Below are 27,547 nucleotides of genomic sequence, written 5' to 3' on the forward strand. Positions count from 1 at the left end.
AGGAGGGGGACGGAGAGCCGCGGCGGCAGCCGCTTGGGCCCCTGGGGCCGGGCACAGGGCTGAAGAGCTGCGGAAGCCAGGGCGGCTCTGCTACGGTCGCAGACAAGCGTGGCCCAGAGACAGCGACAGCGGCAGGGTTTCATTTCTAGAAATCTGGACTGGAAACAGAAGCAGCAGTTTGTATAATCCCAAGAACTTGCTTATACCAGGAAGCTGTAAGGGCAACATGAATAGCATTGAGGAGATGTAACATGGTGGCAGGCGCAGAGAGATCAAGTCTCTGACATCTTCAACTGCGCGGGCATAGGGAGCCGTAAACTGTCTAAATGCTGTTTGCTCAGGATCACTAGGCAATGCTGAGCTGACGTGGATCTGGGGTGTACAGGCTGGGCCCCTCAGAACACACACACAGAGCCCGAATCGGAAGCAATTAAGCTCCGGTTCGCCTGCTTCCTGTGACTCAGCACTAACGATCCCGCTGAAATAATTGGCCGGCCCTTAGGAACTTACAGAGGTAAAAGCCAACCGAGCCTTCATAGGCAGTGGCCACAGGACTGAAACGGGGATTGGGAGAGACAGTCAGGACCCACCCGTTGCATTGGTCACCTGGCAAAGGGAACAAACGGTCACCATTTGCATGGGATATCACCATGGCAGAGAAACGGCGTCACGGGCGGAGGAGATAACTGCATTGAAACCAGCGCGACAGGTGTGTAATCCCCTAGTCATCTCTCTCCACACAGCAGGGAAAACTTAAGGGCCACTCCCAGCTCTCCTGTGAACGCAATAACCAGACCGAGGGAATCAGGAGTAGCGCGGGACTCGCGGCGCGGAACTCCCGGCTACCGCTCCCACCAGTGCTGACAACGGAGGTCTCTTGCACCAGCTACCGGGGGCGTGGCTACAGGAGGGCAAGCAAATTCGCTGGGGGATCTCAGCCCCAAGCTCTACAAACTTAGGGTCTGAGGGAGGCAAACAGGGAGAGTGAGCCCAGGTGTTCATGAAAACAGGGCTCCCAGGAGCAGCAGACCTGGCGTGTAGCCAGTATTGTGGTGAGCGCCACAGGTGAGCACGGCCTGGCTTCAGGAAACACAAGACAAGGCCCTAGACACTCAGGATTGGAGACCCGCCCAGTCTAGGAGAAAGAGCGGCTGCACAGTGAATGGTTCCCACCTGTTGAGAGGAGAAGCTTGGCCCAGTGGGCACAGCTCCACCTACTGGAAGAGAAGTTAATAGAACTCTAGGACTGCATTTATTATTATTATGATCTTTTTTTTTTTTTTCTTCTTTTTTTCTCTTCTTTTTCTTTCATTTTCAATTTTTATTTGTTGTTGTTCTTTAACTTTTTTCAATGTTTCTATTTTTTTTTAATTTTTTTTATTTTATTATTTTTTTTAATTTTAATTTTAATTTTTTATTATCACTATTATTTTTCTTAAAAAATTTTTTTTCATCTTTCCTTTCTTTCTTTATTATCTAATCTTTGTTATTCTTGTTTCTTTTGTCTTTTCATTTCTTTTCAATTTTCTTATTCCCCCTTCCTTGAATTCTACCTGCCTACTCTCATTCTCTTTAGTGACTTCTTCCCTTCCCTTCTAATATCTTTCCTCTCAAGCATCAAATAAATCTATAAGAGTAAACAGTAACTCAGCAGTCAAACAGAACAAGAAGAAACATGAGCAGCATAAAAAAGCAAGGAAGAAAAGTAGTACAAACAATGAAGGACAGCCTAAATATTCAGGAGGACCTAGACTCAGCAGAAAAATGGTCATATAAAGAACTCAAGGAATACCTTAGACAGATGGAATGGAACCTTAAAGAAGATACGAGACAGCAAATTCAAACAGTGAAAGAACACTTTGAAAATGAATTACATAGACAGATAAAAGAAGAAGTTAAGCATCTTTATCAGGAGATTGAGATTATAAAAAAAAACCAAACAATAATTCTAGAAATGAAGGAAACGATAAACCAAATTAAAAACTCAATTGAGAGTATCACTAACAGAGTGGAGCAAGTAGAAGCCAGAACATCAGATAATGAAGACAAAATATATCATCTTGAAAAGAGCCTAGCCAACTCAGAAAGGCTGGTTAAAAACCACGAGAAAAACATCCAAGAGATATGGGATAACATAAAGAAACCAAACCTACGAGTCATCGGGATAGAAGAAGGTACAGAGATTCAAACCAAGGGAATGAGTAACCTGCTGAAAGAAATAATTACAGAAAACTTTCCAGAAATAAAAAAGGAAACGGATATACAAATTGTAGATGCATACAGGACACCGAGCACACAAAATCACAGTAGACCAACGCCAAGACACATTGTTATGAAGATATCCAATATACAGAACAAAGAGAAAATACTAAAAGCTACAAGAGAAAGGAGGCAGATTACATTCAGGGGTAAACCAATAAGGTTAACAACGGATTTTTCATCACAGACGCTGAAAGCGAGAAGATCCTGGAACAACGTATTTCAAACACTGAAAGACAATGGATGCCAACCAAGAATTCTGTATCCAGCAAAATTAAGCTTCAGGTACGATAACGAAATAAAAATCTTTCATGATAAACAAAAGCTAAAAGAATTTGCAGCCAGAAAACCAGCATTGCAAAGCATCTTGAGCAAAACACTACACGAGGAAGAAATGAAAAACAATAACCAAAACCATCAGTGGGAAGTGCCTCTATAAAGACAGAGGGCGGGGGGAAAGCTAACCATGGAGAAACAAACTAAATTAAAAAAAAAAAAAGAAGAAGATAAATAATCAAACATGGCTGGAAGTACAAACCATATATCAATAGTAACTCTAAACATTAATGGCTTAAACTCTCCAATAAAGCGACATAGGCTGGTAACATGGATTAAAAAAACAAATCCAACAATATGCTGCCTCCAGGAGACACATCTGATTGGAAAAGACATACACAGGCTGAAGGTGAAAGGTTGGGAAAAAATATACCACGCACACGGTCCTCGTAAGCAAGCAGGGGTGGCCATCCTCATATCGAATAAAATTGACTTCAAGACTAAATTAATCAAAAGGGATAAGGAAGGACATTATATACTGTTAAAAGGAACCATTCACCAACAAGACATAACAATTATCAATATTTACGCACCAAATAATGGTGCTGCGACGTTCATAAAACAAATTCTCCTCAAGTTCAAGAATCAAATAGACCACAACACAATAATTATGGGTGACTTCAACACACCTCTCTCACAATTGGACAGATCCTCCAAACAAAAGCTGAATAAAGAAACTATAGAACTCAATATCACAATCAACAACCTAGACTTAACTGACATATATAGAATATATCAACCATCATCAAGTGGATATACTTTTTACTCAGCAGCACATGGATCCTCCTCAAAAATAGACCATATATTATGCCATAGGGCAACCCTCAGTAAATATACAGGGGTGGAGATAATACCATGCATTTTATCTGATCATAATGGAATGAAACTGGAAATCAATGATAAAAGAAGGAAGGAAAAATCCTACATCACATGGAAAATGAACAATATGTTACTGAATGATCAATGGGTTACAGAAGACATAAAGGAAGAAATCAGAAAATTCTTAGAGATAAATGAAAATACAGACACAACATATCGGAATCTATGGGACACAATGAAAGCAGTTTTAAGAGGGAAATTCATCGCTTGGAGGTCATTCCTCAAAAAAAGGAAAAACCAACAAATAAATGAGCTCACACTTCACCTCAAAGCCCTAGAAAAGGAAGAGCAAAACAACAGCAAATGTAGCAGAAGGCAAGAAATAATCAAAATCAGAGCGGAAATCAACGAAATTGAAACAAAAGAAACTATTGAAAAAATTAACAGAACTAAAAGTTGGTTCTTTGAAAAAATAAATAAGATCGACAGACCTTTAGCCATGCTAACGAAGAGAAGAAGAGAGAGAACTCAAATCACTAACATACGGGATGGAAAAGGCAATATCACAACAGACACTACAGAAATACAGAAGACAATTAGAAATTATTTTGAAAACCTATATTCCAATAAAATAGAAGATAGTGAAGACATCGATAAATTCCTTAAGTCATACGATTTACCCAGACTGAGTCAGGAGGATACTCACAACTTAAACAGACCAATAACAATAGATGAAATAGAAGAAGCAATCAACAGACTTCCAACCAAGAAAAGCCCGGGACCGGATGAGTATACAGCGGAGTTTTACAAAACCTTTAAGGAAGAATTAATGCCAATACTTTTCAAGTTATTTCAGGAAATAGAAAAAGAAGGAGCTCTGCCAAATTCATTCTATGAGGCCAACATCACCCTGATTCCGAAACCAGACAAAGACACCTCAAAGAAAGAAAACTACAGACCAATATCTCTGATGAACCTAGATGCAAAAATTCTCAATAAAATTCTGGCGAATCGGATACAAAGGCACATCAAAAAAAATTGTACACCATGATCAAGTAGGATTCATCCCTGGGATGCAAGGATGGTTCAATATACGGAAATCAATAAATGTTATTCACCACATCAATAGACTTAAAAATAAGAACCATATGATCATCTCAATAGACGCAGAAAAAGCATTCGACAAAGTACAGCATCCCTTTATGTTCAAAACATTAGAAAAAATAGGGATAACAGGAAATTACCTCGACATTGTAAAAGCTATCTATGCTAAGCCTCAGGCTAGCATCATTCTCAATGGAGAAAAATTGAAGGCATTCCCCCTAAAATCTGGAACAAGACAGGGATGCCCTCTATCACCACTTCTATTCAATATTGTTCTCGAAACACTGGCCAGAGCAATTAGACAGACGAAAGAAATTAAAGGCATAAAAATAGGAAAGGAAGAACTTAAATTATCACTATTTGCAGATGACATGATTCTATACCTAGAAGACCCAAAAGGGTCTACAAAAAAACTACTAGAACTAATAAATGAATTCAGCAAAGTGGCAGGATATAAAATCAACACGCATAAATCAAAGGCATTTCTGTATATCAGCGACAAAACTTCTGAAACGGAAATGAGGAAAAACACTCCATTCACAATATCCTCAAAAAAAATAAAATACTTGGGAATCAACCTAACAAAAGAGGTGAAAGATTTATATAATGAAAACTACAAAACCCTAAAAAGAGAAGTAGAAGAAGATCTTAGAAGATGGAAAAATATACCCTGTTCATGGATAGGCAGAACTAACATCATCAAAATGGCGATATTACCAAAAGTTCTCTATAGGTTTAATGCAATGCCAATCAAAATCCCAACGGCATTTCTTGTAGAAATGGATAAAGCAATCATGAAATTCATATGGAAGAATAAAAGACCCAGAATAGCAAAAGCAATTCTAAGTAGGAAGTGCGAATCAGGCGGTATAGCGATACCAGACTTAAAACTATATTACAGAGCAATAGTAACAAAAACAGCATGGTACTGGTACCAAAACAGGAGGGTGGACCAATGGTACAGAATAGAGGACACAGAGACTAATCCACAAAGCTACAACTATCTTATATTTGATAAAGGAGCTAAAAGCATGCAATGGAGGGAGGATAGCATCTTCAACAAATGGTGCTGGGAAAACTGGAAATCCATATGCAACAAAATGAAACTGAATCCCCTCCTCTCGCCATGCACAAAAGTTAACTCAAAGTGGATCAAGGAGCTAGATATCAAATCAGAGACTCTGCGTCTGATAGAAGAAAAAGTTGGCTACGATCTACATATTGTAGGGTCGGGCTCCAAATTCCTTAATAGGACACCCATAGCACAAAAGTTGATAACAAAAATCAACAAATGGGACTTACTTAAACTGAAAAGTTTTCTCTCAGCAAGAGAAACAATAAAAGAGGTAAATAGGGAGCCTACATCATGGGAACAAATTTTTACTCCTCACACTTCAGATAGAGCCCTAATATCCAGAGTATACAAAGAACTCAAAAAATTAAACAATAAGAAAACAAATAACCCAATCAACAAATGGGCCAAAGACCTGAACAGACACTTCTCAGAGGAGGACATACAATCAACCAACAAGTACATGAAAAAATGCTCACCATCTCTAGCAGTCAGAGAAATGCAAATCAAAACCACCCTAAGATACCATCTCACTCCAGTAAGATTGGCAGCCACTATGAAGTCAAACAACAACAAGTGCTGGAGAGGATGTGGGGAAAAGGGTACTCTTGTACATTGCTGGTGGGACTGCAAACTGGTGCGGCCAATCTGGAAATCAGTATGGAGATTCCTGGGAAAGCTGGGAATGGAACCACCATTTGACCCAGCTATTGCCCTTCTTGGACTTTTCCCCGAAGACCTTAAAAGAGCGTACTACAGGGATACTGCTACATCGATGTTCATAGCAGCACAATTCACAATTGCTAGACTGTGGAACCAACCCAGATGCCCTTCAATAGATGAATGGATAAAAAAAATGTGGCATTTATACACCATGGAGTATTACGCAGCACTAAAAAATGACAAAATCATAGATTTTGCAGGGAAATGGATGGCACTAGAGCAGATTATGCTTAGTGAAGCTAGCCAATCCCTAAAAAACAAATACCAAATGTCTTCTTTGATATAATGAGAGCAACTAAGAACAGAGCAGGGAGGAAGAGCAGGAAGAAAAGATTAACATTAAACAGATAGATGAGGTGGGATGGAAAGGGAGAGAAAAGGGAAATTGCATGGTAATGGAGGGAGACCCTCATTGTTATACAAAATTACATGTAAGAGGTTGTGAGGGGAATGGGAAAATTAACAAGGAGAGATACGAATTACAGTGGATGGGGTAGAGAGAGAAGATGGGAGGGGAGGGAGGGGGGATGGTAGAGGATAGGAAAGGTAGCAGAATGCAACAGTCACTAGTATGGCAATATGTAAAAACGTGGGTGTGTAACTGATGTGATTCTGCAATCTGTATTTGGGGTAAAATTGGGAGTTCATAACCAACTTGAATCTAATGTATGAAATATGATATGTCAAGAGCTTTATAATGTTTTTAACAACCAATAAAAAAAAAATTTAAAAAAAAAAAAAAAGAAACTTTACTATGGTACCTGTAGTCTTCAAGTAACTAAATTATATATGTTTGTAAAAATGACTTAGCTGATGATAATTTAAATTCTTAAGCTCCATGTTTCACTACAGTCTGAATTGGTAGATTTTTAATATTTACTAACCTTGACTCCTTTTAATTGCCTTAAGCTAATAAAAGCTACAAATTAATAAATTTGAAAATACATGCTTCATATGGAATTAAAAAAAATACTTGTGGTATCTTATTGTAGCTATGTGGTGTGTTAAGATAAATATTTTTCCAAACTATTCAGAAATTACATGTTTAAAAGTTATATTGAACATTTCAATTATTATTATTTAACCTTTGCTTTAGGTTCTAGTGTAATGCCAGCTGCTGGAACAATGTATCTAACAACTTCAACTGGATATCCTTACACTTACCATAATGGTGTTGCATATTTTCATACTCCAGAGGTAACTTCTGTCCCACCACCTTGGCCTGTAAGTAATTTCATTTTAGAAGAGTTTCTCTCTATTAACTATCGAATGTTTTAAAATATTGTTTTATTTCTAAAATATTTTAAACAAATACAAGTAACATAACACCTACTTCCCTACCACTCAAATTTAGTATTTTAACAGTGTTAATATTAACATTTTGCCATATTTAAGTTCATTTTAAAGAGGGAAATAATAAAGTATGATAAATTCAGGTAGTCTCCTTATCCCCAATCCTTTACCCTCTTTTTCTCCTCAGAATATCTTTCCCATTCATTTTATATTTTTACTTCAAATGTATATCCTTAAGCAATATAATATTGTTTGGGCTGTTTCTTAAACACTATGTAAATAATCTTTTTCTACTCAATACAGCATTTTGAGATTAAAATATGTTGATCTTTTTTAATTATATCATGTTAATTCCTGTATATTTAATTATTTTAATATTTTATGATATCCCATTATATGATTATACTACAATTTTTATATTCCTTTAGTCAGACACTTTAAATTTTTTCTGTTATCAAGTCTACATCCAGTAATCTGCCAAAATACATCCTATTGACATGTATAACTAAAGTGAGTAAATTAAAAAAAAAGACTACATTCAGATCTTGTATGTGTTATACAAGTTTTTCTATGGCAGTAGTTTTCTAAGGTTTTTCTTAATTCTTTTCTATCAGAACTTTGTACACAGAGCGGGGCGCTGAGGCTCATGCTTGTAATCCCAGTGGCTTGGGAAGCTGAGGCAGGAGGATAACGAATTCAAAGCCAGCCTCAGAAAAAGTGAGGTGCTAAGCAACTCTGTGAGACCCTGTCTCTAAATAAAATACAAAATAGGGCTGGGGATATGACTCAGTGGTCAAGTGTTCCTGAGTTCAAACCCTGGTACCCCTGCACCCCTCCCCCCAAAAAAAACTTTTGTACCCATATATTTAGTTTATTTTAATAATTTAAAATCTCCACTCTACAATTCAGAATAAAACTAGTCAAATGAGGAAAACTCAAATAAATGAGTTAATATGTAGCCCCTGTGATGGAGAGTTAATTTAAGTTAGTTCCCTGGATGAAATAAGATGCCATCACCCCTTTGGTATTTCTTATGCCACCTTTTTGCTTTCTTTCTTATTTTTCTCAGGGCATTGCCTTTTTAATTGTGTATTTGTTTGGTCCCAATACTATTTACATTCCATAAGAAAGCATAGCAAAATCTAGAATGAGTGAGAAGTGTGCCTGTCTTTGGGGAAGGAAAAAGGTGATGGTGAAAGGGGAGTTTTTGAAAAGAAGAACCCAGAGTTTACAGACACATTCACACAGGCAGATCAACTCAAGAAGGAGTTTAGTATCTCAAACTATATGAAGTTTAGGATCTGAAAATTGGTATTCATGCTCATGTACCAATGGAAAATTTTCATGCTTCCATAATGTAACTTGGTCTGGACTAGAATATATGTGTAGAATTGAAATTTTACATTCATGAAGTGTATATATATCTTTGGCTAAATGTTGACAAACAGCTTGAAAAAGTCTTATCAGTTTACTCTCTAGACAACAGTTCATGAGGGCTCCAATTTCCCCATAATGTACTAATACTTAAAATTACCAGATTTTTACATTTTTGTCAGTATTTTTATGTAACAATATTTGATTTTACTTTCCATTTGCCTAATTATTGGTAAAATTAAACATTTCATACACTTAGTGGTTGTTCCAGTTTCCTTGTCTGTACCCTGTTCTTTGTCCATTTTTCTATTGAGGTCATTTGTTGTCTTTTTCTTGAGTTAATTATATGTAGGTGTAGATTGTAAGTATCTCTTTCCAGTGTGTGGCTTGTCCATTAATATTGTTTATGTTTTCTTATAAAATATTTATCATTTTTTATCTTTCTTTCAATATTGACATGTATTAAATGTTTTCCTTTATGGTTTCAACTTTTAGTATCTTATTTCTAAAAGAAACCATTTAGAACAAGAAGCTAGATAATCTCCTATATTTTCACCTAGATCTTAAATCTCTGGTTTAGGTATTGACTAGTCCAACTTTTCCCTGTTTTGCAGTGAGTCTTCTGCCAATTTCTGTGTGCAGATATCTTTCTAGGCTCTCTCATTCTGTTCCATTGGTATATTTGTTTACCCTATTCAACTTTAATTTTTTTGTTTTTGTTTTTGTTTTTTGGCACCAAGGATTGAACCCAGGGATGCTTAACCACATCCCTAGCCCTTTTTATATTGTATTTAGCAACAGAGTCTCACTAAATTGCAGAGGCTGGCTTTGAACTTGTGATCCCCTGCCTTGGCCTCCCAAGCCACTGGGATTACAGGCATGCACCACCATACCCAGCCCAATTCTGTTTTAATTATTATGTCTCTATCTTAAGTCTTGAAAATTGATGGGACAAATCCTCTCACTTATTTCTTCAGGAATCTTTTGTCTGTCCTTAAATCTTTGCTTTTTTAAGGATAAATTTTATAGTTTAACTTGTTTAGTTCTGTGAAAAACCATTGTTGGCATTCTGTAGAATTACATTCAGCATGTAAATTAATTTGAGACATTTAGGTTTTTTGTAATTTTGAATATTCCCATTCATAAGCAAGATATATTTCTCTATTTATTTAGGTCTTCTTTTAGCTCCATGAAAAACTTTGACTCATCTTTTTTTAATTTATTTTTAGTACACTATTATTCTTATTGCTTTTTATGAATGCTATTTTTTAAATCACGTTTCCTAGTAGGTTATTGCTGATGTATAGTAATGCTTTTGATACTTCAGTATTGATACTGTATCAGTAACCCTGCCAAATTCTCATTTAGACAATTGTTTATGATTCAGTATACTTCTATTTCTTTCTGTTCTTTTATTTATTGAGGCTTTTTCCCTTTGAGTTATTACACTGATAGGATCTCTGCTACAGTATTGATGTGATTACATCATAACTTTGTTCTTGAAAAAAGGAACAAGTTTGGTAATTCACCATTCATCTGTTTCCCTCCCTCCTACCCACCTCCCCTCTCCCACTCCCTCCTCCCACCCACCCCCCTCTCACTTTGTAGGCCTTTGGAAAATACAGTTAACCAGAGTTTCATAACCTTGGTTGGCATTATTGCCATTTGGGCCAGATGATTTCTTGTAGAAAATTATTGTCCTGTGGTTGTAGAATGTTTAAAAATGTCTCTAGCCTGCCCATAGTTATGACAACCAGAAATGTCTCCCAACATTGCCAGATGTTCCCTATAAGGCAAAATTACCTATGACTCATAATTATTGCCCTAAATCAGTTATGGAAGTTATTCTCTATTTTGTCTGCTAAGAGTTTTTATCATAAAAAGACAATGAATTTTTCAAAATGCTTTTTCTGTATCTGCTGAGATTATGATTTTTTCTTGAACCTTCTAAATAGTAAATTACATTGCTATTTTCTAATATTATTCCACGGTACAATTTTATTAACATTAGAATCTGTGAATTGTACAAAACTGATACTTCAGTTTTTTATGGGGGTGAACATTAATACAAAACAATATGAAGTTGGAGTCTATGTTTGAGATTAAATTTTATTACTACCATTAAAGCTGATTTTACCTGTCTTGAAATACAACTTGCCTATTTTATTAGTGATATGGTGTTAGAGTAAGTCCCAGAAGAAATTACTTATCACTATTATTATTACTAATCAAGTATTACTTGTACTTTCTTCAGACATAAACACATCACAAGTTCACTAGATGGTTAACTCATTTAAATGTCAACTTTTTTAAAATAACAGTTTGACAAATGATTCAGTAAATAATTTATATGCCTTATAAATTTATAATTTATATGTAATAAGGGAATAGAATGTTTATTATTTGTAAGTAGTGGAAAAATCAGATAGGATCATTAATTTAGTTCTAAATGTTATATAAACATAAACTACTGCTGTTTTCCACAATAAAAATAGGGAGTGCCTGGGCTGGGGTTGTGGCTCAGTGGCAGAGCGCTTGCCTAGCACATGTGAGGCACTGGGTTCAATTCCCAGCACCACATAAAAATAAATAAATAAAATAGAGGTATGAGTCCATTTGCAACTTTAAAAAAAAGAATTTAAAAACTGTAGGAGGTGTCACCCTAAATCCAGATGTCGTATTTCCCTGAATATTCCTATAGAACTGTATTTTCATAATCTTTGAAGGTGATACATTTCAGACTAAAAGCATCTTCTGAGTGGTTTTATCATTAATTACTATGGAAATGAAACAAATGGAAGTAGGAATACTGTGATGATTTTAATAAATAGACTTAAGTAGAATTGGTAATATCAATAAGAGATAGAAAAATAATACTTTGAATTATAAACCAAAAGTTGGTTGGGTTTAGGTAACAATTTAAGATAAATTTTATTATGAGCTATTTTAAAGAATTTTTCCTAAAATGAGTTTTCAATTTTTCTTCTTACAGTCACGTTCTATATCTAGTTCTCCTGTGATGGTAGCTCAGCCAGTTTATCATCAACCTGCATATCACTACCAGGTAGATATCACCTTACAATTAAAATCCTCTATGATACTTTCAATCCTAATTCTGGTACAATTATACAAATTATACAATTATAAAATTATATTTTATATACACTGATACAAATTATAAAATTAAAGGTTAGGTTACCTAGATATACTCAGGAAAAGAGTGTATCTACCAATTTATAAATCATAAGAGTTTTCAATATAAGAAATAATTTCACTTTATACACTTTCCATTTATATATTTAGCAAATTCTACCCTCAAAAATGCCACTTTGATAGGAATATTCCTTTGCTTTTTTATAAATTCTGAGATAGATGATTTCACCAGTTTCTATTAATCAAAGCAAGTAATTCAGTTTAATCAGCATTTACCTCCTTCATATTATTTTTCACTTTATAGTTAAACTGTTATTTATTTAACAAATCCATGAATCATTACATTTCAAGGTTTTCCTTAAAACTTCATAAACTTCATATTATCTTGGTCTTTAGTATAATATAGTGGTATCATCCCTTAGCAGTTGAAGTACTCACACTGAATTTACAGTGATTTTGGTTTAGAAGGTAGATCTGTGGGGATATATATATATATATATATATATATATATATCTTAAAGAAAAAATAGCTTTATTTAAAAGGAATAATGGGCTAGAGATGTAGCTCAGTGGTAGACTGCTTACCTAGCATACACAATGTTCTGGGTTTGATCCCTGGAAACACAAAAAAGAAATAAATAAGAATAAAACATTTATTATTAAGAAATAGTATGACTATCTTAAGAAAAAAAAGTCCTTTATATTGTCATCTTTCATTAAGTACCTTAAAATAAGTTGACCTTTTTTAATAAACAGCTTTATTTAGATATAATTCACATACTAAACATCCACCCACTTAAAATGACTTTTAATGAAGTATACCATAATTAATTTTAGAATATCTTAATCACATACACTTCCCCCCAAAAAAGAAAAACTTAACCTCTTTTTCTCCCACTTCATTCTAAGCAACTAATAATATCTTGCTCTATAAGCTTGCCTATTATGGTCATGTAATATGTAATATGACTTCATTCACTTAGCATAACATTTTCATGTGGCTGTGGCTGTGGCTGTGGCTGTGGCTCAGCAGTAGAGCGCTTGTCTAGCATGTGTGAGACCCTGGGTTCGATTCTCAGCACCACATAAAGATAAATCAATAAAGGTCCAATAACTAATAAAAATATTTTTTAAAAAATTTCATGATTTATTCATGTGATGGCATGTATCAGTACATTTTGCAATAAAATCCCATTGTATGATTATACCACACTTTATTTTCCATTCATCAGACAATAGATATTTGGATTGTTTTCACTTTTTGGTGTTCATAATAATGCTGTGATGAACACTCATGCAAGTTCTTGTCATATTACATATTACATGACTCATAAGTCTTACACCTAGAATGTAATTGCTGGCTCATATGGTATTTTTGTGTTTAACTATTTAAGACCACACTGTTTTTCAAAAGGACTGTTCCATTTTTATATTCCCATCAACAGATTATGAGGTCTGTAATAGCTCCATGTCCTTGCCAATACTTGTACATCTACCTTTTTTGATTATAGCCATCTTAGTGGATATGAATGAAGTAGTATCACATTGTGGTTTTGACTTTTATTTTCCTGAAGACAATGATGTTGCAGATGTTTATTGGTCATATGATATCTTTTTTGAAGAAAATTCTATTCATATTATTTGAATAACCATTTTTAACTTAGGTTACTTGTGTTTTATTATTGAGTTTTAAAGGTTCTTTATATATTCTTGAAATAATTTCATTATCAGACACATGATGAAAATATTTTCTCCCATCTTGTGGCTTGTCTTTTCATTTCCATAATGCCATCATTTGCAGCATAAATTTTTTTTAATTTTGATTAAGGTCCAGTTTATCTATTTTCCTTTGTTGCTTTGTTATTGTTATAAATTTATAACAATTGCCTAATTCAGAGTTACAAAGATTTACAGCCATGTTTTATTTCTAAGTATTTTATTGTTTTAGCTTTTACATTTAGGTCTCTGACCCATTTTGAGTTAGCATAACATTTTCATGATTTATTCATATGATGGCCAACTTCACAGAGTTATCCAGTTTTAAACCTTGTTTATAACCTGGGTGGTATTTTGTTTATTGTTGTTTTTTTTTTAGGCCCCAGCACAGTGTCTACCAGGACAGTGGCAGTGGGGTGTTCCTCAGGTAAATATTAATAAAGTTTCAATGTCTAATTTCACCGGCCACAGCTGGCACATGCCTGCAATCCCAGAAGCTCAGGAGGCTGAATCAGAAAGATTGCAGGTTCAAAACTAGCCTCAGCAGCTTACAGAGGCCCTATGTAACTTAGTGAGACCCTGTTTCAGGATAGAAAATAAAAAGGGCTGTAGATGTGCCTCAGTGCCTAAGTGGCCCTGGGTTCAATCTCTGGTACCAAAATAAATAAATAAATAAATAAAATCCATATTTTACTTTATTCTTATGAAGACTGCATGAATAGAGATTTATACAGACAGTGAATTCCTGGAACCTATTTTTCCAACCATGAATAAAATCTTTACAATTATAATTATTGATATTGTGTACCTTAATAAAAGCCAAAAAAATGAGTACTAAAGTCAGGAGAAGTGGGTTTGAGACCTTTCTCTTCTTTGTGTTAAGTGTGATCATTTATATTCACATTTCCTCATTTTTAAAATGGATGTAATAACACTACAACTTGGTAAGTTTCCTTACATGATTTTTGTGAAGATCAAATAAGATCGTGTAAGTGAAAGCATATAAGTGAATGGTACATTAACATGAAGAATTACTTTTTTATACTGTTGATGTTATTGGAAAATTTAGCACTTCTCTACCTTTACTTCAGATTTTGCTTCAGTTTGACTTATGCCTCTAAATAAGTACAGATTGTGTATACTTCATAAAGAAGGCTTGGGAACTAAAGTGTTTCATTTTTCTGAGTGTGTCTGAGTGCTTTGGATTGGGGAGTATTTGCATAGCCTTTATTATTTGAGCATCCCTAATCCAAATCTAAAATGCTCTGAAACTGAACTTCAGTGATGTTCTACCTGTATTCTGTTTTCTAACTTTTGATATCAAACAGCTTACTACCAAAAATATTGGTGACTTTTTCTCACTTCTATGTCAAGACACAAAGCTGAGAGTAAATACTTATACCATTTTAAATACCAGAGGCCATATAACTACAAACTTTAATGATGTTAATACATCCACAATTAGTGTCTAAATTTGTGAAGGAGGTTCTGAGGCACTAAGAACTTTTAACACTTACCAGTGATAATGTTCTTTATTGATATCTGCACAATTGGAATTTATAATAACCCAGAGTTCCTAGTCTTTTGCTAAGATAGTTCTATGCTAGCTCTGAAAAAGAATTTTAGGAAAATATGAAATATATATTTCTCTTTTCTGTTGGGTAAGCATTTGGTTTAACAGAAATAACTAATCATATTCGAATGAAAAATATGGTTTTGTGTTTTAGTCTCCTGCCTCTTCTACTCCATTCTTATACCTCCAACCTTCTGAAGTTATTTATCAACCAGTGGAAATTGCACAAGATGCTGGATGTGTTCCTCCTCCACTGTCTCTCATGGAAGCTTCAGTTCCAGAGGTATATATTAGTCTTTGTTGTTGTTGTTGTTGTCCTAAGGATTGAACACAGGCCATTACATTTGTTCTAAGGATTGAACACAGGGCATTACATATGATAGGTAAGCATTCTACCACTGAGCTATATTCCTAGCCCTATATTAGTCTGAAGGTAATTGCTACTGTTAACCCATTTAACATTTCATTTTCTTCTTTTTTAACTTAAGACCCTCATTAAAACTGCTCATCTTATGTTTTCTTTGATTTATTGATATTTCTTATCCTTTTTATGTCTAACAGTGCTTCGTTTTAGATTTCTTCACTAACTAATCCTGAATCCTTCCCCAAGTCAACTGCCCACTAAGCTAATCCCTGACTCAATCTCCTTGAAAGTAATGAGACACCAAATTTTTGCCTTTTTCTCTTTTGCCTTTCAGTCTGTATTGTTGCTCACGTTGTTAGTTAAAAGTATTTAGTCATTAAACAAATGAGGAAAATATCTAAAAAGAATTTCCCTTCAAAACTATAAATCAGGGGCTGGGGATGTGGCTCAAGTGGTAGCGCGCTCGCCTGGCATGCGTGTGGCCCGGGTTCGATCCTCAGCACCACATACAAACAAAGATGTTGTGTCCGCCGAAAACCAAAAAAACAAATATTAAAAAAATTCTCTCTCTCTCTCTCTCTCTTTCTCTTTTAAAAAAAACTATAAATCAAATTTATAACTAAAAATTATAAATGTCACCTCAAGTGTCTTTAAATTATAACCTTGATGCATCACCAATAGTCTCATTGTCTCTATGCCAAGAACTGCACATGATATGTTTTAAATCATACTTGTAAAAGATTAGAAATTAGCACCAACCTCCAAGTTTGAGTGCATTGTTTTATTATTTTTCTATTGCTAAGGTTTATAACATAATTTTGTTCTGAAATAGCTTCTACAGTTGGATCTCAGTGTTTATTATCAACACTTCTACTAAAATCACTTCATTATTTGTCTCATCCTCCATTTTTGTGATTGCTTTTTTCTCTTCTCCAGCTTTATTGAGATACAACTGATGAATGAAATTGCACTATAGACATTAAGGATGTTTTGACATACGAATATATTATGATCACCACAGTCAAGTTAATCAATGACCTTAGATGGTTATTCTTTTTGTATTTTGTTGTTGTTTCTTTGTTTATAGTGAGAACATTTAGGATCTATTCTCAGCAATTTTCAAATATACAACACATTATTGTTAGCTATAGTCACCATGCTGTGAAGTATATTTCCAGAATATTTTCATCCTAACTAAAAGTCTATACCCTTTGACAAACATCTTCTCATCCTCCAGCCCCTACCTATCATCATTTTACTCTCTGCCTCTATGAATTCAATTTTTTCAAATACTAAATATAATCATGTGGTATTTATCTTTCTATGTCCGTCCTATTTCATACCATAATGCCCTCCAGGTTCATCCATGTTGTTACAAATGACAGGATATTATTTTTTAAGGTGTAATAGTATTCTGTAATGTATATAATAATGCATTTTCTTTATCCATACATCAATACACAGTACATTAAGATTAATTCTATATTTTGGTTATTATGAGTAATGCTGCAGTGAACATGGAAGTTCAGATATCTCTTCAAATTATTATTTCATTTCCTTTGGATATATTCCCAGAAGTGGGATGAGATTGTTGAATTAAGTGGTAATTTTTTATTTCTTTAAGAAACCTCCATACTGCTTTTCAAAATGACTATACTAATTTACATTCCTACCAACAGTATACAAGAATTTCCTTTTCACCACATCTTTGCTGGTGATCATTTTGGTTCCTAGTTAAGTCTCCTTTTATCACAGGTTTTCTATATGGGGATATAATAATTGCTACTTCTTTTTCACCTTTACCCTGCTTCACCTTGGCAGTGTTTCTCAGTTAGAAGGGTAGGTAGTAAACATCAAAAATGATGTGAACATGATTTCTTTGATTCTATTTCCCCTTCTGTTAAACAGTGTAAAATTGGATCTCTGTACAGATACCCCCTGATTCTACGTTGGCCTGACCATACAATGCACCCCTACACTCAAGACTGTAAAGAATCTTTGAATAGGTCTGACCTCTAAGGAAATCTTTATCCTTCCTGATGTCTGAGAAGGCCTCAGAATCCTCCCTCATAGTGGTCAAATTGTACAGCACTTGGCAGGTATATTCTACATTGTTTATAGCTTGGGAATCATGGACATTTTCTTAATTGATGATGGCATTTTTAAAAAATCAGTCTTTTGTTGTTTTTGTTGCTTTCTGGTTTGCAAGGAAGAGCAGTGAAGTAAGAATGTTTTTATCTTAGATATTTACTTTTGGCATTAAACCATATTCTTAATTCCTGATATCAGATAACTTATCATCAGAATTTTTATATTCACTATTTACTGGAATTTTTATCTTATAACTTGTAATTTGTGCAGTATTTCCTTACAGAATGATATTTGCATGCTTTCATTTTAATATTGTTTCTGGTAAAGATATAATCTAATATATAATGTAATGAATAGAGTAGGGTGGTTTATTGTTTAAATAGTTTTATCCCTAAAATTAAGGAGTGCATGGCTTTTCTTGTGAGTTATTATGGTTAGATTTCTAATTTATGGAAACCAAATCAGTTTCTAGCCCCCAACATACAAATCTACCCAATTCCTGACTTATCTTTAGTGTCATATATTTATTTAGTGACTATCAGTCTTAATCCAAGGTAATTTCTTCCTCTTATGCTCTAGATAGCTTCATTCTCCTCCTCCTTGAGCATCTCACCCCATCTATTATCCTTTATTTTTTCCTTTGTATTTTAAGTCTTTTTCTCTTCATTCATTCACAGCTTCATTTAATCTACTGGTTTGAGAAACAACCTTCACAGTCTTTCCTTCATGATTTCCTTTTTTGTAAAATGAGGACATCAGGAAAATCTATTTTACAGAATCAATGTAAAAATTAGAGGTGTTGCATAGAGAGTGCTCTGTATAGTGCCTAGCATCTTGAAAAAGGCAATTATTATCCTGTGACACTCTCTTCCACAAATACCGAAATTCTTTTCTACCATTCAGTATTTCTACTGCTTCACTACCGATTTGCTCTACATTTGCTGAAGTCCACTTCATTTAACTTTCTGCTGAAAATGCCTTTGAATAAGGTCTTCCTCAAGGACTTCCTAATTGCCAAATATTCTTCCTTCCTTTTAATCTTAGTTGACCTTTCAGAGACATTATACATACTCCTTGAAACTCCTTCTACCCATGGTTTCCATGACACTGCTCTCTCTGGCCTTCCTTTACATCCCTTTATTTTCCCTTGTAATCTAATTTTGCTCCCATAATCATGGTTGGTTCTCCATTCTTTCACTCTATGTATTTACTGCTGTTATTATCATCCATACTTATATCGTAAACCCTAACCACACCCTTGAGTTTTAGACTTCACTATCCAATATAATAGCCAGTAGCTGTAGGTGGCAGTTGAGCACTTGAAATATGGCAAGAACAAATTGAGAATGTCCTGTAAATGTAAACTGTACACCAGATTTTGAAGGTGTAGTATGAAAAAATTATAAAAATGTCAACAATTTAATATTGGTTATACTTTGATATGATACTTTAAGCCTATTGGTTTACATAAAATATATTATTAAAATTAATTTTAGGGGAAGGGGAAAAATAATACAAGGGGGACAAACGAATGTCAGTAAAGGGGGCAGAGAGAGAAGAGGGGAGGGGAGGGGAGGGGAGGGGAGGGGGGATAGTAGAGGATAGGAAAGACAGCAGAATACAACAGACACTAGTATGGCAATATGTAAATCAATGGATGTGTAACTGATGTGATTCTGCAATCTGTATATGGGGTAAAAATGGGAGCTCATAACCCACTTGAATCAAATTGTAAAATATGATATATCAAGAACTATGTAATGTTTTGAACAGCCAACAATAAAAAAAAAAAAATTTATCTGTTTAGCTTTACTTTTATAATGTAGCTACTGAAAAATCTTAAGTATATATGCAGCTCATATATTTCTATTGGACAGAGCTGCTTTAGAGCCATCTAACTTTCTATCAACAGTAAACCTCTACTAGAATTCCTACAAATATCATAAATATTATGTCACAAACTTAACTTCTTCTCTGCAACCCCCTCACACACAATTACATAAACATAAGGTTTTCATTGTGTGAATGATACCACCATCTGTTATACAAGCCCTAAATCTGTTTTTACATGATCTGTTCCTAGCCTGTTGCTCTATTGACTCATCTTTCAGCTGTCATTTAGTATATAATCTTTCTTCCAGCCTACTAAACACCTGGGTAGATTTCCCAAATAAGGTGTTTTCTTAGTTTCATCTATCCTTTGATATGTAACTCCCTCATTCTTTCCCTAATTCTTTCATATCAAACATCAACTTCACTAGAAAACTTTCACTGAGCACTCTTCCCAACTTTCTTAAACAAAATCAAGTAGTACTTTTTTTTCCTCCCATGCATTATATATATATATATATATATATATATATATATATATATATATATGTCTCATAGGACATATGGTGATTTTTTTACTACCATCTATTTCTTGATTAGATAACAAGTGAATTAAATAAACCTAGGGAGTGTGTTTTTCATCTGTTTCTATCAATTGTGTAACAAAATGCTTATTAGTACATTGTTAATTGCTGAGTAGATGTTTTTAATTAATAGATTAAAGTAATATGTTTTCTCTTCCCCTCCTACCATCCTCCCATCTTTTGTAATAGCCTTATTCTGATCATGGAGTTCAAGCAACATATCACCAGGTTTATGCTCCAAGTGCCATTGCTATGCCTACGCCTGTGATGCAGCCTGAACCAATTAAAGTAAGAAGTTTGTTTTGATCCTTTTTTCTGTGTTTCTTCAGTTACATTTCAGGTTTTCCAAATTTCTCTTCTGGAAAGGAGAAACTGGATTTATTTTTTCACATTTGTGATTAGAAATTCAAAATTGGTAAACTCCTTGCATGTGGAGGAAATAACAATTCTAAATTAACTGTAATTCCGTTATTTGTGAAGAGGTTATAAACCATACCTACTCAAAAAATTTTATTTATCGTGTTGAAATGTACATAACTTAAGATTTACCATTTTAATCATTTTCAAGTATATAATTCAGTGGCATTAATTACATTTACAGTGCTATACAAATTGTCACCATTATTTCCAAACTTTTTTCTATTACCCCGAATAGAAACTCTGCTTTCCTTTTTCTCCCCTCCCCCAGTCTCTGGCAACCATTAATCTACTTTCTGCTTATGAATTTTCCTCTTCTAAATATTTTATATACTCAGATTTTCACTGTGTCATTGACACATAACATTTATGAGGAGAAGCAAACAATCAGTGATTTCCTCTTTCTGTTTGTAAATGTTTCCATGCTTCATAAATCAAACTCAGGCCAAACAATGATAGCCTAATTAGATCCATGTATATGTATATTCAGTATATTTTGGCTGTCTACTCTGTAGCAGGGAATTTTTCCTATTCCCTTAAGACCCAGTTTCTTAGTAAAACTATTGCATCATTTTGTTAGAGAAATGGATTTTTATCTCCAGGAAAGAATTACAGATTGATAACTGTTCAGAGGAGAATGTAAATTTTGTGTGTATTGTAGTTTGATGAGGAAAGGGGGGTATTCTTTGCAATAAAATGATGGAGATAAGTTATTTCACACTCAAATTCATGCTTTTCTGATCCATCATATTTGTTGAACTCAATACCAAGACAGCCTACATTAAAGTGCCTCCCCACGCTTGTGTCCTCTCAGCCAATCACCACTCACTGCCATAACTACTTACTGCATCCCTTCACTGCCTTTACTATTGTACTGTGAATACCAAATAAAACCCAATTTTGGCCTCATGTCAAAATCTTATACAAATCTTATTTTTGGAGACTTCATTTTTAGTATTGTTAGAAAACCTTCTAAAACATATTTCTTCTAATTTAACATTTTTTCTAAATATACTTCTCTAGAAATAGCCAATACTGCTATACCATATTAAATAAGTTTCAGTTATTTTCAGTTTCTGAACTAGAGAGAGAAAGAAGAGGTGTCATAAATAATTGAAGTTGTACTGCTCAAATAAATAGAGAATGGAGTGGTGAATGGTATAGGATAGGAGAAATTTCCAAAGAATGTTAATGTTAAACATTCTTCATTTAAAGTTTAATTATTCAGGCTGGGGTTATTCACTCAGTGGTAGAGCGCTTGCCTAGCACATGTGAGGCACTGGGTTTGATCTTCAGCACCATATTAAAAAATAATAAATAAAATAAAGTTTAATTATTCTACCTTAGGAGTATATACTTTAAATTTTCTTAGATCTATGAGTAGGTAGCAACAGAAATGTATCTTACTCTTCAATTTAGTCACATGAAAATTACTAATTCACCTTTTGTTGGAAATGGAAAAAGGAAAGTTTAATAGATTTTCAAAGTCAAAATTAAAAACACAAGGCTATTATATGATTTTGTACTTCTTTATTTTTTAATAAAAGTGTTCTATGCATTTTATACTTAGTATTTTTTCATAAGTGACTTAATAGCCCTCAAAAGAAAACAATACCCCACTCATTTCTGTAGTTTTCTAGAACTGTACAACCTTGTAGAAATGCTTTACTATACAAGTTTTACTATGTGGCAAATTATTCACTTTTCCTTATATTGCCTTTGTATTATAACATGGAAATCTTAATATGTGAATGCTGTTATATCATTAGGAAACAGTCTTTTTCTAAAACATATTAAACTGATTTAAAATACTAATGAGCATTTGAAACATTAACCCTTTTCTTCCTATACAAATTTCCCCTGGTACCAAAAACCTTGATGACTTTTAAAATAGGATGGTGAAAATATTCTTTATAAGAACTTGATCCTATTATTTTTATGTCACATTTTAAACTCTAATGGAAAGATTGATCAATGAGTACCAAAGTTCCATTAAGAGTGTAGTAAAAAGTTCTAATGTGCTTTTTGCACAGTTAAGGTGACTACAAATGAACAATAATGTACTATGTATTTTAAAAAAGCTAGAAGGAAATGTTTTGAATGTTCTCACCATAAAGAAATGTTATGTGTTTGATGAGATAGATTTGTTTAACTTGATTTAAACATTACGAAATGTATACATGTATCAAAACGTCACATCGTACCAGCAATGATATGTAAAATTTTTGTTTTATTTATCATTTAAAATAAACATAATTTAAATTTTTAAAAGATATATAACCTCAAAAACTCTGATTATAATTTTGTGAATATTAATTTAGACACATCCTAAAGTAGGAATCTCAGATATCCAAACTATCTTTAAACAACAAATCTAATCAGTGAAATAGAGATCTTCATAAATCTGAAAGCACGAGTCTTACTGCTTATTTAGTAGTTTGCCAGAATCTACTCAAAGCCACAGACTTATATTCTATCAAATCACATACAAAAAAGCAAATACAGAGAATACCAATATAGAGAGTAATACTCTATTACTTAGGGTTATCATTACTTAATTCAACAGTCATATCATATACAGAGTTAAAATTAAAGACAATAATAGGCTGCAGTTGTAGCTCAGTGGCACACTTGCCTGGCATGTGTAAGGCACTGGGTTTGATCCTCAGCACCACATATAAATAAATGAAATAAAGGTATTGTGTTCATCTACAACTAAAAGTATTTTTAAAAAATTAAAGACAATAAAGCAAAGCCACAAATAAGGAAATAGAAAAGTATAACTATACCAACTCTATGAAAAAAATACTTGTATAGGGTACTACATTCAAGGCAAGGATGACTAGCATAGACAGATGTTCTTCAATTTAAAATGAGGTTACATCCCCAAAAAACCATTAAAAGTGAAAATATGATAAGTCAAAAATGCCTTTAAGAGATCCAAGATGGCAGAGATGATGTAAGCTACAGATCTCAACCCTCTGTAGTTTGGAATCAAAGCAGTGAGAACAGCTGATTGAAGAGGTAGCCTACAGAGGGAGTGCACAGATTCACAATATTGGAAGGTCAGAGACTTGGAGGGACTCAGAAATTCTGATTACTGGAAGATAAAACAGGAAAGAATTTGTTACCTTAGAACTAGCACCATCAGGGCAGGTCTGTGGAGATGAGTAACAGAGAAAGAGGAAGGGCAAAGCTGACAAGCTTGTTCAGAAACAGTGATAGAAGAGAAAATCAGACTGAGTTAACCTGAGAAAAGAGCTGCAAAGCCACCTTGTGTTGGTGCAGTGCTCCACTTTTCTCAGTTTGTTGGTGGAAAACTGTAGTGGGCAACCATTTTGCAGAGACCAATTAAATCTCTACAATTTTATCCCATTTAGAGATGCCAATACTATCATAGGGAATAACTTTGAAGTGGGCCAGCCAAATGGCCTGACATAAAATTGCTGCAAGCTGAAGGCTGCAGGAGGTGGCCTAATAGAATATACCATACATTCAGGGGAGTACAGGGTCTAGGGTGATACATGTGCCTTTGCAGATCAGGGGTTCACCAAGCACTTCTGCCAGGGAGTGTGGTACCTACAGAGTAGTGCAGACTTCTATAACTGGCCACAGCCATGCCACTGGAGGCCACTCCACACCTGGCCACATTCCCACTCTACTATCCAGTGCCCTGCCACCCCAGCTGCTGCCCTACATCTGAGCTCCCAGTCTGCCCCATTATTCTCTGCCATGTGCTCCCTCACCCAAAGGATTGACACCTATAATAATAAGAGGTGAACCCACCTCTGATTAAAATGTTTTCTTGAGTCTTCCCTCATTGGTTTTTTTAAGGTTCCAACTAAATTTATATATTCTTTCAATTAAATTTTTTTCTCAATACCACTTTTCTTCTTTCTCATCTCCATCACCGTCCCTTCTCATCCTTCTTTCTTTCCTCATTTTTTCTTTTTTCCCTCTTAATGATATAATTTACTATTAAGTATATTGTCATTAATCCTTAATGTTTCAGCCTTTCTGTATTATTTTTTCACCCAGTTTTCTCATTGATTAGTAAAGTTGTGGAGATCATTAGCACTAAGTTTGGCTTGCTGTTAAATTACCCACTCTTACTGGTAGGTGGTTACTCTCTCCTCTCAAAGCAGTTCTGGTGGTTGAACTTAGCACTGGTTAAAATGTTGACAGTAAGAAAGACTCTGAGCCAGGGCTTACTTTAAAGAGATAGATGCTCATTAAAATGCCCTTACTTAAAAGAGGAAGAAGACTCCATCACAATGATAACACAAATATAGGATCTCAGAAAACATGAGATAAGCCAATGAGATACCTCCAAAAATTTATAAGCCCCCAACAACTGAATTCACAGACATCAAAGTGAATGAAATTAATTTCAAGACTACTTTTTCTATTTCTATGAAGAATGTCATTGGAATTTTAATAGGAATTGCATTAAATCTGTATTTGGGTAGTATGGCCATTAGGTAGTATTAATTCTGCCTGTCCTAATACATCTTCTAAGGTTATCTTCAATTTCTTTCTTTAGTGTTCTGTAGTTTTCATTGTAGATGTCTTTTACCTCTTTTGTTAGACTGATTTCCAAGTATTATTTTTGGGCTATTCAATTGATTCATCATTGGTGTATAGGAGCATAATTGATTTATGGGGGTTAATTTTATATCCTGCTACTTTACTGAATTCATTTATGAGTTTTAGAAGTTTTCTGGTGGAGTTTTTTGGGTTTTCTAAATATAGAACCATATCATCAGCAAATAGGAATAGTTTGAGCTCTTCTTTTCCTATTTTGATCCCTTTAATTTTTTTCTTTTGTCTAATTGCTCTGACTGGAGTTTCAAGGACTATGTTGAGTAGAAGTGGTGAAATAGGGCATCTTTATCTTGTTCCAGTTTTTATAGGGGATGCTTTCAATTTTTCTCCATTTAGAATGATGTTAGCCTTGAGTTTAACATATATAGCTTTTACAACATTGAGATTTGTTTCTAATATCCCTAGTTTCTCTAATGTTTTGAATATGAATTTTGAGAAATCGTATGATTCTTGTCTTTAAGCCTGTTGATGTGATGAATTATATTTATTGATTTCTGTATGTTGAACCAACCTTGCATCCCAGGGATGAACCCCACTTAATCATGGTGCACTATCTTTTTAATATGTTTTGTATGCAGTTTTCTAGTATTTTATTAATAATTTTTGCATCTATGTTCATCAGGAATGTTGGTCTGAAATTTTGTTTCCTTAATGTGCCTTTGGTTTTGGTATTGGAGTGAAACTAGGTTCACAGAATGAGTTTGGAAGGGTTACCTCTTTTCTATTTCATGGAATAATTTGAGGAGGACTTGTGTTAGTTCTTCTTTGAAGATATGGTAAAACTCCACTGAGAATCCATCTGGTCCTGGGCTTTTCTTTGTTGGTAGGCTTTTGATGGCATCTTCAATTTCATTGTTTGATGTGTTTAAATTTTCTGTGTCCTCCTGATTCAATTTGGGTAGATTATATGTCTCTAGAAATTTGTCAGTGTCTTCAAGATTTTTTATTTTATTGGAGTATAAATTTTTAAAATATGCTGGGAAACAAATATAAAATGTTTGTTAAAATTATCAGTGAGTTAAAAGAAGATCTAAGTGTGAATTAAGGGAGAAGATACAGGATATGAATGACCATTTTAATATTTAATAAAGAAATAGAGATTCTGGAAAAGAACCAATCAGAAATTTTGGAAATGAAAAATATCATAAGTTAAATAAAAATTCAGTTGAAAGTCTCTAGTAGATTAGGTCAAGTAGTAGACAGAATTTCAAACCTTGAAAACAAGGTAGACACTCTGGAACATCTGGACAGTATTAAAGGAAAAAAAAAAGAAGCAATGGTTAGACTCTCCAAGAACTCTTAGACAAAATTAAGAGATCTAATTTAAGACTATAGGCATTGAAGAAGAAACAAACATACAGGCTAATGGTATTAGCAACCTACTCAGTGAAATAATAGCAGAAAATTTTCCAAACTTTTGGAATTATATGGACATTCAAATACTGGTGGTATTCAGAACCCCAAACAGACAAGAAAAGAATGTATTATGACATAATCAAAGTACAAAAACACCATAACAAGGAAGAATTTTTAAAATAAGAGAGAAATACCAGGTTACCCAAATGAAAATCAATCAGAATAAAACAGTTTTCTCAGTAGAAACCCCAAAGACTAGGAGGGCTTAGAACTGTATATTTCAAGCCCTGAAAGAAAATAACTGGCCTGACACAGTGGCACATGCCTGTAAAAACAGCAACTTGGGAGGCTAAAGCAGGAGGATTGCAAGTTCAAGGCCAGCCTCAACAATTTTGTGAGGCCCTAAGCCACTTATTGAGACTCTGTCTCAAAATAAAAAATAAAAAGGGCTGGGGATAAAAATAAAAAGGGCTTAGTCATAAAGCACCTCTAGGTTCAATCACTAATACCAGTACCAAAAAAAGAACTGCCAGCAAAGCTATTCTTCAAAATTGAAGTAGAAATAAAAACCTTCCAAGATAAGCATATACTGAAATAATTCATGACTACTAAGCCCACCTTTTCAGAAGATAATTAAACCCTACAGACAGAAAATAAAAACAACCAAGGGAGCTTGAGAAAGAATGAATCTCATTAGAAGAGCAGATAAGCAAATGAGAATTCGGGTTGAATCAAGTGTTAGACATAAATCAAAACAGCAAGAAGTAATAAACACTTCCATAATAACACTAAATGTAAATTATCTCAGTTCTCCAATTAAAAGACAGACAGATAGGTACTTTTGATTAGACAAAGGGGAATGAAGGGAAGGGAAGGAG

The 27,547-nt window shown here is 34.2% G+C and overlaps 1 protein-coding gene across 1 annotated transcript in view; it reads left to right on the plus strand.

The window, feature by feature from the left end:
* The window catches only part of Boll (boule homolog, RNA binding protein), a 35,776-nt gene extending 15,179 nt beyond the window's left edge, over positions 1-20,597 (plus strand). The window contains exons 6-10 of the mRNA XM_027925041.3: positions 7,410-7,537; positions 11,973-12,044; positions 14,229-14,276; positions 15,577-15,705; positions 20,481-20,597. Of these exons, the coding sequence (XP_027780842.3) occupies positions 7,410-7,537; positions 11,973-12,044; positions 14,229-14,276; positions 15,577-15,705; positions 20,481-20,597 (494 nt within the window). The remainder of the gene's footprint in view (positions 1-7,409; positions 7,538-11,972; positions 12,045-14,228; positions 14,277-15,576; positions 15,706-20,480) is intronic.
* Positions 20,598-27,547: the final 6,950 nt, after the last annotated feature.

Source organism: Marmota flaviventris, chromosome 11, assembly GCF_047511675.1.
Source record: "Marmota flaviventris isolate mMarFla1 chromosome 11, mMarFla1.hap1, whole genome shotgun sequence".
In the NCBI taxonomy this organism is placed as follows: Eukaryota; Metazoa; Chordata; class Mammalia; order Rodentia; family Sciuridae; genus Marmota; species Marmota flaviventris.